This window comes from Somniosus microcephalus, chromosome 14 (assembly GCF_052327205.1).
Source record: "Somniosus microcephalus isolate GS21.2 chromosome 14, FLI_Smic_1.0, whole genome shotgun sequence".
Classification (NCBI taxonomy): domain Eukaryota; kingdom Metazoa; phylum Chordata; class Chondrichthyes; order Squaliformes; family Somniosidae; genus Somniosus; species Somniosus microcephalus.
Genome location: NC_141000.1, coordinates 44,909,433 through 44,921,899, shown reverse-complemented (window position 1 = coordinate 44,921,899; position 12,467 = coordinate 44,909,433). Strand labels below are relative to the sequence as shown.

Below are 12,467 nucleotides of genomic sequence, written 5' to 3'. Positions count from 1 at the left end.
CCTTGCTGACCGAGTTTTACCCTTCACAAATTGCAACCTGTCACAATCTTTGTCATCTGTATCCTATCCCACATTAAGTCTCGTTCCCTCATCATTCCTGTCCTAGCCAACTTTCATTGACTCCCTATAACTCAACACACCAATTTCAGAGTCCTTATCCTCATCTAGAGTTCCTCCATGATCTCACACCTACAAGCAGAGCACCGAGTTTGGCTAGCAAATACCCGAGCCACACAGACTGGGAAGATCCCAGGGTCAATGGCTGGTCTCTGCTCAGCCAGGGTGGCAGTAAGCAGCTCCAATTGATCTCAGTGCCCGAGTTAGGCAGCAGGGGGAAAAAGTCACATATTTCAAGCCTTTGTTCACCAGCAATACAGTCAACATGATACCCAACAGGTGGGAAGCGGTGTTCCACAAGGATTGGTGCTGGGACAACTGTTGTTCACCACTTACATAAACTATTTGGACTCGGGAATTGGAAGTACAATTGCAAAATTTGCAGATGACACCAAATTATTGGGTTTGGTTAATAGAGGAGGACCACAACAAAATACAGGAAGACATTTATAAATTTGCAGAGTGTGCGTGTAATTGGCAAATGAACTTCAATGTAGGTAAGTGTGAGGTAGTACATTTTGGTAGGAAGAATAAGGAGGCCACATGCGCCTTGAACAATAAGGGGGAGAAATTCAGTAGGTTGCGCCACCTGTTAGCGCCTTAAGAGGGCGCTAAGTGGGTCGCAAGTCAACTGGCGCCCGGGCGCGGCACTGCCTACGCCTCCTGCTAAATTCCGCGGGACGTTAGTGGTGGCGCTAACCGTTAGCGCTGCGCCGCTGCCGATGACATCATCGGTGTGCGCAGCGCTCCGCTGACGCCCCGGCCGCGATATTTGGCAGCGTCCCCTGATTTACCGCCGGACGCTATGTCCGACCGGTTCAGGGGGGCCTACCTGCGGCCGGGGAGGCACAAATTAAAGGCGAGGTGCGGGGTGGCCATTTTTGTTGTTGGCCGCCTGCCAGCACCTGCCTACGCTCCCGACCCCCCCCTCCGGCCCCGCGGAGTGCCGGCTGCGCTCCAAGAGCCCGGCACTTCTCTTTGGTGCCGGGCTCTTTTGCCTGCACTCCCGATCCTCGGGGGCCCAGCTGGGCCCCAGATCGCGCTGCACAAGGCCCCTCCCCTTTAAGAAGGGGAGGAAGGCCTGCAATGCTGCGGCACGATATTCAGTCGCAGCGCCCCAAGAGGGATGCGGGGCGCCTCCAGTAGCGCCGCGCTTCCCTTTGGGGCGCTACCACTCAATTTCCGGTCGGCGGGCGCGAATGTTTCCGGGGCGCTACTTTTAGCGCACTCAATTTCTCCCCCTAAGTGTCTAAACGGGTTAGAGGAGCAAAGGGATCTGGGGGTACAGATAAACAAATCACAAAGTAGCGGCACAGATTAATAAGGCTATAAAAAAATGCCAACAATGCACTGGGGTTCATTTGTAGAGGCATAGAATTGAAAAGCAGAGAAGTTATGTTCAACTTGTATGGAACCTTGGTTCGACCACACTTGGAATACTGTACACAGTTCTGGTCTCCATATTGTAAAAAGGATATAGAGGAATGGGAGAAAAGAAAGATCTTGCATTTATACAGAACCTTCCACCTCAGGACATCTCAAAGCGCTTTACAACCAATGAAGTAATCGAAGTGTAGGAAACGTTGCAGCCAATTTACACAAAGCAAGATCCCACAAACAGCAATGATTTGGATGACCAGATAATCTGTTTTTTACTAATGTTGGTTCAGGATAAATATTGGCCAGGACACCGGGGAACATTTCCCTGCTTCTTCTTTGAAAAAGTGCCATGGGATCTTTTACATCGACTTGAAAGGGCACACGGGGCTTCGTTTTAATGTCTCATCTGAAAGACGGCACCTCTGACAGTGCAGCACTCTCTTAATACTGCACTGGAGTGTCAGCCTGGATTATGTGCTCTAGTCTCTGGAGTGGGGGTTGAATCCAAAACCTTCAGACGCTGAGGCGAGAGTGCTACCAACTGAGCCACAGCTGACACCTGGGTGCAAAAAGGATTTACTAGAATGATACCAGAACTGAAAGGTTATACCTATCAGAAAAGATTGAACAGTCTGGGGAATCTCTTGTCTAGAAAAGAGAAGGCTGAGGGGTGACCTAATAGAGGTCTTTAAGATTATGAAAGCATTTAATAGAGTAGACGTAGAGAAGATGTTTCCACTTGCAGGGGAGACCAGCACTAGGGCCATAAATGTAAGATAATCACTAATAAATCCAATAGGGAATTCAGGAGAAACCAGAGAGTGGGTAGAATGTGGAACTCGCTACCACAAGGAATAATTGAGGCGACTAGGGGGAATAGATGCATTTAAGAGGAAGCTAGATAAATACATGAGGGAGAAAGGAATAAAAGGATATGTTGATGGGGTGGGAAGAGTCTTGCGTGGAGCAGAAACATCGACATGGACCTGATGGGCCGAATGGCCTGTTTCTCTGCTGCAAATCTATGTAATAGAATGTAATATTGTAAATATATTACCCCAACTATTACATTATAGTAAGCTGTGTAAATATCCTCAAAGTCAATCAATAATGGCTGTTTCAAACTACTTTTGTGTAGACGTCCACTTCAGAAAGGTAGACAGCTCTTTCAATTCAAAATCACGTGCACTTAAAGTTGAGATTTCCCAGTAGAATTCCAAAGTTCTGCCTGTCAAAGCTGTTCAAGATGGATTTTTTTTCATTCTGAAAGCATCGACTTTACATAATTCTGACCAGTTATTGCTAGTTCCTGCCCCTGTAATTCTGCCAGTAGTTATATATTGTACCCCTGGTTTCTCTGCGCCCCACAGGGTGAGACATTTTGCTGAGAATGGACAGGCGACCTGCCCCAATGCTGCTCTGAAACCAGTCAGAAGGTGGTGCAGGAGTATCCAGCATGTTGATGACAACAATAACTTGCATTTATCTAGTGCCTGCAACATGGAAAAGTGTCTCAAAGCACTTCACAGATGCTTGCTCAGTGAAAAACAGACACTGAGCTGAAGATGATGATGGTGGAAGGGGTGGATGCACAATAGACCAGAGTCAGAGGAATGTAAAGTTTAGGGAGAGGGTTGTGGGGCGAGCAGGGCGCGATGTAAGGCAGGATGCGGGCTGTAGGCTTCTCTTCCAAACTCTCTCCTTTCCCATTAGGGACATGCATGGGGATCACAGGCATTCACATGTACCTCAAAGTTAAAGAAAAATCTAAGTTCTTTAGGATTCTGATCCACTTAAAATTACATATTAATCTTCAACACTCATCATATAGGTTTTGAATAATTACATTAGGCACGTCAAAGAAACCAACATAACTCTCCTTTTTTTACCCCATTCTTCCAAACAAAGTTCCTTGGATACCTGTTAGTTTACTCTAAAGTTTAAACTAACCCCTCCCACTTATATTTTTATCCCCAATGTCACCACTCGCCATTATACTACCTTCTTCAGGCAAGACAGACAGGACTCTGATCTAATGGTCCCTCTGATCTACTAGCAGGAAGTGGAACAATAGCAACATGAGGTGGTCCATTTCCACTATCTGCTCCTCCCTCTCCATGACAGAATGGTTCGAGCACATTAAAATGAGAACACTCACTGGCATTTAGTGGCTCAGCAGTGCTGAACACACCCCATTATCTGTTCAGCCGAGAACAGGATTTTCCTAAATATATTTTCCAGTAAGTAGAACTCGTAGTTTAAATTATGTATTATTCAAAGGATTCAAAGACCATACAGTACCTGACTTTCCGCCTGATCCAGCATTTTCTGAACAGCTTCCTACAAATGGTGTAAACACAGGACTGGTAAAAACCCTGCAGTACATATCTGCTACATATCTGATTCTACTTGTTAAGAATGAGAGTTTTAGAAAGTGGATTCATGACCAACGTTCCTGCTAAGCCGTACAACGGTATGGAGGTCCCGCGCAGGCCGCTCACCGGCTTTTAAACGGAGGAAACCACACGCGTGAAAATTTGAATGGGCCGCGCAGCCAGTTAAAGGGACCGTGCACGAAAAAAAAATTACAGGGCGCATTGTTCATGACAGTCAACTTAAATGAATTTAAAAAGTTATTTTAAAGCAATTAAATTCAAATTTACAAGTATGAGTTACAATTTCAATTCAATTACTAAAAAGTGAAATACATGAAAATTTACATATTAATCCCAAAAATGCTACATCCAGCATTCATAGTGGGAAGTAGTTTATGACTTTAGTGCAAATCTAAATATTGCTCATTCATTTGGGTTTAAGACAAAACTCTCTTCCCCCCATTTAGAAATGTATTAGCTGTCGGTCAACCCAAAAAACAAGGTAGTAATCATAACTTTTTAAATCAAAAAACGTACACAGCCACATATAAGTATCAGTGTCTGGAGCGTGACCAGCTCAGTTCCTATATGCTGGACACCCAAGATTGTTGCATAGATTCATTTACAAAGTAGCTGAATACACACAGAACGGTTAAGTGTTTTTCCTTGTGTATATGCAAATAACAACAGAACTAGCTGAATAGGTACCAGATTAGACTGCACAGCCATTCCAGTCAGGGTTCCAGCACTTGAACTGGATGCATGTCAGATTGTTGCGAGACTGACATGAATGGACTTGATTAAACTGTTCACGGTTAAACTTTTTGGGAGGTTTAATATCAAAGGCTGAGACACAAAAATGATTCGACTAGTAAATCTTTACATTGGGTGGGGGGATAGCTTGAACTAAAAGAATCTGTGAGATAATACTTAGCAAACGTGATTAGAATTATGAAAAAGATACATCTTGATGAATTAGTCAGTAAGGACGAGCGTTGGAAACTCTTTAGTACAGGACTGTTAAGGAATATCACTTGTATACGTGCAGATAATTTTCATGAACACATTATGTAAACACAATGCTGTTACAACATAAACCATAATGCATTAAAAAGAGTTCCTGTATAATTCCTAGGGTTTATAAGATTAAATGCTTGCTGAATTATCTCTATGCTAGCTTAATCCGGATAACCTTTCTTGGCATATTATTGGGTCCTCTGCAGCTTTCAAATCACAATATTCTCTCAAATAATCTATAGGTCTGTACCCACCCAAAAGCAAAATATACGAGACTCCTCTTGTATGATCATCACATGCTGTCTGAGGAAAATTTCACACTACTAAAGCATTTCCACATACTATACTTAAAATACATTTCAGGTAGCAGGTTTTAACAGATTACAGCTCGAATTTGCTCCCAACAGATTTTCAATTCTCCCATTCCATACAACCACCCATACATTGAAAACAAATTAGCTATTCAGTGAGGAAACACTGATCCAACAGGAACTCATTATATTTTATTTTGAATAAGCTATTTGACTCAAAGTTTGAACATTATGATCAGTAAGAATCAATAAGAGAAAATACTTTTTTAATAATGAATATATTACTGTATTACATCTGAGATTGAACATGATCTGTCCAAATCATATCAGCCCATAGCCTCCGACATACCAATACTCAAATATCTGGGTCCCTTTGAATAAGACCCAGTATCTATTTTCACTACATTCCTACCATTGCTGCCTCTGACATGATCAAAATGCTATTATATTACAGTACCAAGTTTACTTTTTTGGCTAGCTTAACCCAAGTTCCTTTCTACTATCTAAATACAAAAGTATAGTTTGATGTATAATATGCTCTAACAGTTTACTAAACCAATTGAACCATCGCTAAAGGTCGACCACAACAGACCTTTGTGAAAGCATAATGGTGTGTCGTCCCAAAAATGTGGAAATCAGGGATTTTTTCCTCACATTAGTGACATTACATGGTTTCCTTGTCACTAAACAAACTAAAATGTGGTCTTAATTCAAAATTCTAATTCAAATTACCCAATTAATTCATTTTTTTTTTAAACAGAAGAAGTGACTTCAAATCAAAAGTAGATGGTGGTGTTAGAAATGAAACAATTCATACAGGTCTGAGAGATCCAATTGTGAAGCTGATGGCTACTCACTAGTGGGAATAAAAATAATTGCACAAACCACCATGTGGTTTCAGCTCTCAGAATTCTTCCCACTACAATAGGTAGTGTTTGCCATATTCAATATTAACATGGTAATATTAAGTATTACAAATGCTAACTGACCAACTTGCAAAGTTTACCAATCATCAGTTCTGAGGAAAGGTCATCGACCTGAAACGTTAACTGTGTTTCTCTCTCCACAGATGCTGCCTGACCTGCTGGGTATTTCCAGCATTTTCTGTTCTTATTACCAATCACTTGTTCTGTTTAATTGTAAGGCCAGTAAAGTGTACACTGGTCACTTTTTGAAGCACCTAAAGTATAACCATGAGACTCAAGAATAAAATCTTTGGGAGCCAGATAGGCCAGTGCATTGAACACTGGCCTTTTACTTCTCTCAACTACAGGAAACTTTGTTATCCGGAGGCTAAATGTCCAGCAAGCTCGAGCCACCGGCAAAAGTCAGGAGCCGTTTTGTTAGGTTTTTTTTTCTTCTCGTGGCTTTTTTTTCCCAACAGTCAGGCTCTGCAAAGTCTCTCTGAAGCTGTTGCTAAGCTAGAGAGACGCTTCCAAGGTACGGGCCGACTGTTTAGAAGCTGTTGCTAAGCAACAGTGTTTGTTGTCAGATACGGAGATGAAAAGCTTCGTATGCTTCAACATTACGGCAGTTTTGAGGGAACGGCAACAGCTCGGTCCCGTCGGTGCCGGATAGCACAAAGTTTCCTGTATATTCAAATTCAGTTCAGACTGATGGGAAGTAGTCTTGTTTGCTGCCTAGACAATTGCAATCTAGTGTCTGCAGACCCATGGTACAAAACTGCTCCTAAATTGGCAAGCTCACGCAGACAACACCCAAGATGGGTGGTGAGAGATAAAAAACCTCCCAAACTGGCACTTGCAGGGCTTTGGGGGTTTATTCTGCTTCTAAATGTGCTATAGCTGACCTGGGAGTACTTGATGCTGACTTTAGAGGCCTGAAATAGAAAATATTCCATTCCCAGGACTCGGCTTGATAAAAAAACCAACAAAAAAGATGTTCAGTCTTTTGCATTTAGCTCCATTATGCTTTTCCATCAGGTTCTCCGATCAACTGTCCTACTTCAGGCATAAACGCAGAATTTTTAAGATACTGTTATGCTTTTTAAAGAGGATATATGTTGTGAATTTATCCTCCTAGAGCTGGAATCACCTCTCGTTCTCTCTGTTCCTGACGTTTGTGTTCTACTTCTTCCTTCTCTTTCATCTGCTGCTGTTCCCATTCTTCTCGGATTTTCCTCTGGGGACACAAAAGGAACAGCACACATCACAGTCAAAGCTCATTGCACAAACTTAGGTCAACACTGAAAGTACCTATTTAAGGTTAATCTCACTTTTCAGGTTTAAAGTTCTGAATCTAAATTAGAGTTTTCGAATTTGACGAGAGAATGTTCCAAACAATATTTTGGTGTACAACTTCTGAAATATTTTGTACTATGATGAAAATAATATTAGTATTAATAATTCTCAATTCAAACCATTCTAAAGGTTCTCACTTATAAGCAGATGGACACTTGAGCTGGGACTGCCATTACAAAGGGAGGGAGGGTGGGGGGGTAAGAGACCACTGCTAAAGATAAATCACTTTGATCTGAATTGCCCCCAAGAGCAGAAACTCTTCTCGTAATTTAACGCCTGTGCAGGAGAACATTGGAAAACTCCTTCATATAAATCTTGTTAGATATCATTTCCTCCCATGGAGACAAGTCAGTCTTGTGAAAATTAAGAGCTCAACATCAGAATTATTGCTTTTTGAAGCACTAAATCAGATTTAAGTTGTGGAGTTATTTTCACATCACTGCAATGCTATGCCAGCTTGTCTTTTCACTGCTCTACTGGCTAAACTAGCAGCTGGGGCAAACTGCGATTTCTTCAGATAGCTTTCTTGCATCTTTTTCACATTACCAATTTCTCTCAATGAAAAAGTGCAGAATATACAACTCCCATACAGCAATTTTGTATTATAGATCGACTTGCACAAAGTAAAACTAGCGAACTGCAGAAGATCAAGATGTCTTTCCCAGAAACAGTGGGTGAGGTGAAATTTGTTCATTTTAGCTAGATTAACTATATTAATTACAACACTTGCATCAGCAGTTACCAAGGTAAACTATCAACCAAATGATACTTCAATTTCTAACTGCACATCCGCTTTTAGCGATACATCAAGCTTCACCGGCTCCTCTGATTAGCTAGAAAGAAAGAACATGGGGCAAACGCAGCGCCATTCTCTATATCCCACTGCTCTGCCACAAAACTAGTGCGTGATTAAAGGAACACAAGAATACGAACTAGACTCCGAGTTTACCTCCTCCTCTTCCTGCTTTTTCCGTGCTGCCTCTTCTTTTTCCTTTTCCAGCTGGAACTCTGCCTGTGCCTGCTGCTCTTTTTCCAACCATTCTATATGCAAGCGCTGCCTAAAGAGAGACAGAGTTACTATAACACTTCACTACAGGAATCGACACGTTTCACAAAGACTCGAGCAACAGTGCGCTCTTGGGATTTGGAAATACAGCCAACACCACACTATTTCTGCCGTACGACTAATTTCAGTTTTGGTACATTTCACTATTTTGTTCAATGTATATTGTAGCAGCACACTTCTGCTCACCCTGAAAAAGAAAATGCTTTTATATAAGTAAAATGTAGCATTCCTGCAGTAATAGCTAATGAAGAGAGACAGAGAAAGAAAAAGATGTTGATGGATAGAGAAGTAGACATTAAAAACTGATGCTAGGCACTTTTTCTTGGCATTTATGAAGCCTAACAAAGTGTCAGCAGAAATGAAGACAAGCAGTTTCAAATATAATCCTGTTCTATTTCAAAGCAGAATTGTACACAGATACATCTCTTTAAAGTCGCATATACAGCAATATAAAACCAGGGTGGTAACAGCTCCAAAAGAGAGATGCTGGATATGCATCCAGTTTTGGTCCCTATATGTCCAAAGGTCACTGGCAAATTTGAAAAGACAGACTTGCATTTATATAGTGCCTTTCAAAAGCTCAGGACATCTAAAAAAGTTTTACAATGAAGTACTTTTGAAGTGTAGTCACTGTAGTAATGTAGGAAATACGGCAGCCAATTGTGCACAGCAAGCTCCCACAAACAGCAATGTGAGAATGCCTGGATCATCTGTTTTAGTGATGTGGATTGAGGGAGAACTCCCCTGCCCTTCTTCGAAATAGTGCCCTGGGATCGTTTACATCCACCGGAGGGCCGGGGCCTTGGTTTAAGGTCTGATCCGAAAGATGGCACCTCCGACAGCACTGCACTGGAGTGTCAGCCTAGAGCTTTGTGCTCCAGTCCCTGGAGTGGGACTTGAACCCACAACCTTCTGACTCAGAGGCGAGGGTGCTACACTTAGTGCAAATAAATTAACATTTCAGGCCAGGCAGCATCCGTGGAGAGAGAAACAGAGTTAACGTTTGTGGTAAACCACTGTTTGTATTCCTGTTTGTCCTGTTTGTATTCCACTGTGTACATGCCTGGACATGCCTCGGCTGACTCCTCCCACAGGTCCTAGTATAAAGGTGACTGCTCCCCAGCCCTTTGTATCCTGGACCGGTCGACCACGCGAGGCAGACCTCCATTCTGTTGTTAATAAAAGCCTTTAGTTACTCTTCTAACTCTCAGTCTTTTATGAGTAATTGATAGCGCATCAACGTTTCTCTCTCCACGGATGCTGCCTGGCCTGCTGAGTATTTCCAGCATTTTCTGTTGTTATTTCACATTTCCAGCATCTGCAGTATTTTGCTATTAAACTAACATTTCAGTTGAGTAAAAAGCGACAAAACCCAAATCACCCCAATTTAACTATTCTTCTGGTCAGCCACAGCCAACTATAGCAACCCACAGTTCAAAACAAAGTCCAGACCATCAGGATGGCTTCTTTTTTAAAAAAGACCATTTTAAAATGATGTAGCTTTCTGCAAACACTTAACCATTAGTTGCCGAATCTCTTAACTGAGAGTTGAGTGGAATTTGCGACCCATTTCTTGTATTAAAAATGAAAAGCATCTTCCTGGTCTCAAAGGGTCACTGACCTTTCAGCCTCCAACTCTTTTTCTTCTTCTTCAAGGTCTTCTGCCTCTTCTACCTCCTCTTCAATAGCTAATTCTGGAAGTCAATGAAAATAGTTCAGTACTTGTAGCTGCCACAATCATGAGTGTATAAAGTCGAAGTACATTAGTACTCATTATGTTTAACATGGTGTACTGGCTTGCATTTAATCAAAGAATGAGCAACACATTTTTAAAAGTGAACCATCACTTTTCTCCTATTCATCACTTCAAGGCCATTCTTAGCAAAGTGCGAGTTACCGATAAGCCTACAATCTCAGCATTTCCCATAATTCTACTCAGTAACTGTACCAGGATTTTCATAAAAACAAAACAAGCAGCAGCCAATCAGGCACTGTGAGGCTGACATGTTGATATAGGCCCCATCACAATAATTTGGAATGGTGAAGTACCCTGAAATGTAGAATACAAAATTCTTTTCCCCACAGGTACTTCTTTGAGTAGAATTCCAGTTCCAAAATAAAGGTTACTGTATTACAGATTAAATCATAGAATGATACAGCACAGGAGGCCATCGTAACTTTGAAAGAGCTATCCAATTAGCCCCACTCCCCTGCTCTTTCCCCAAAGCCCTGAAAATCCCCCCCCACTAAAATTCAACTTTATAACTACAGCTGAAGAAGTGTACACATTTTGAAAGCTGAACGTGTTCCTACATCAATAGGTTGTGAAAATAACTACTTGACAGTACACCCGATTCATCTAATTTCTTCTGTAAGTCCGTCTGACCTACTCGACTATGAGAAAACAGCAATCAATCTTCGAGTATTTGTGGGCGTTAGAGCTCAAGTTAAACGTTTAGTTCTTGTTACCGAGGCACAGGGACAAATTCAAGTGCTGGCGGCTCGTACAGAAGGGCTACAAAGCGGATTCCTAATGTCAGACAATTGAGTTACGAGGGGGAAAACTAAAGAAACCTGGCAGTCTTCAGACTTGAAAGGAGGTAGAGGAGAGGAGACCTTATACATCTTTATAATGACACTAAGTCAAACAAAAAAATACTTAATCCAGAGTACTGTTTTAACTTAAACCTTGACTACAGGACAAGGAGATAGATATAAAAGGGTTGGTAACAGGAGGTTCATGCAGGAACTCCTGCAGCGATGTCCTGGGGCACCACACTGTGAATAGATGCAGGTACAGGGGTTGGGATCAGATTGTGCTACTTACCGGCCTCTCTCTCTTTCGCCTCTGCCTGTCGTCTTCTCTTCCGTTTCTCTTTTTTCAGCAGCGCTCTGAACTTCTTGTGGCTGCGAAAACAAAACCGGTGGAGAGGCTGTCAGAGCAAGGCAGCGGAGAGCAGAGCAGCCTCCACCCACCGGGAACGGGCTTCACCAAAACACCCACGCCCTACCTGGCCCACCAACCTGGGCCCACAACCCGAGCCAGCCTTCAGCCCGCCAGGAATCTTAACCTTATCTGAGGGAGGGAAGGCACTGCACAGTGGAGAAGGTCTGTCTAAACACGGTTGGGTCTACCATCGGCGCTGCATCAATTGTTGTTTTGCCAGTATGGGAGGTAGTCAAAGCAAGACAGCGAAACTAGAATCGGAGCAGATAACAAGAGGGGAAGGAATAGCATGGCTGAAAGGAAGACTTGTAGGATAGTGGGCACCTTGGCATACTGAGCATTTGTATATATCTGGCACAGGCGTGCCCGTCTGCCAGATGGCAAAACCCAACACAGGAGAGCCTGTGTTACACAAGGTAACAGGAACTATCAATGTAAAGGTGGGATAATCTGGCTAAGCGCCCATATCAGTCAACGCACAAATCTCCGTGGCAACAAACTTGCCCCAGTGTACCTGAAGGTCAGGGCCCAGCAGGGAGTACAGTGCGGAGTCCCGGACACCATTTGTCCTGGGGTTGGCGGGCACCCTCGGCATTGAGAGGCACCCTCAGTCACCCGGGATTGGCGGGCACCCTCAGTCTCCCTGGGATTGGCGGCACCCCCCCTGCCCTGGGATTGGCGGCACCCCCTCCCCTGGGGTTGGCGGGCACCCTCAGTCTCTCTGGGATTGGCAGCCCCCCCCCCCGGGATTGGTGAGCACCCTCAGTCAACCTGGGATTGGCAGGCACCCTCAGTCCCCCCCGGGATTGGAAAGCACCGTCTGTCCCCCCCGGGATTGGCGAGCACCCTCAGTCCCCCCCGGGATTGGCGAGCACCCTCAGTCCCCCCCGGGATTGGCGGGCACCCTCAGTCCCCCCCGGGATTGGCGGGCACCCTCGCCCCCTCCCCGGGATTTCCGGGCACCCTCTCTCCCCCTGAGATTGGCGGGCACCC

At 43.5% G+C, this 12,467-nt stretch overlaps 1 protein-coding gene across 3 annotated transcripts in view; it reads right to left on the bottom strand.

Moving 5' to 3' along the window:
• Positions 1 to 12,467, bottom strand: part of zrsr2 (zinc finger (CCCH type), RNA-binding motif and serine/arginine rich 2) — a 38,106-nt gene that overhangs the window by 24,310 nt on the left and 1,329 nt on the right. For 2 of the 3 annotated variants that reach the window (XM_086006525.1, XM_086006526.1), the window contains exons 2-6: positions 11,355 to 11,434; positions 10,149 to 10,221; positions 8,411 to 8,519; positions 7,256 to 7,342; positions 3,799 to 3,837 (exon numbers count right to left, since the gene is read on the bottom strand). In XM_086006525.1, the coding sequence (XP_085862651.1) occupies positions 3,799 to 3,837; positions 7,256 to 7,342; positions 8,411 to 8,519; positions 10,149 to 10,221; positions 11,355 to 11,434 (388 nt within the window). The remainder of the gene's footprint in view (positions 1 to 3,798; positions 3,838 to 7,255; positions 7,343 to 8,410; positions 8,520 to 10,148; positions 10,222 to 11,354; positions 11,435 to 12,467) is intronic. The other variant, XM_086006527.1, reaches the window with a different exon arrangement.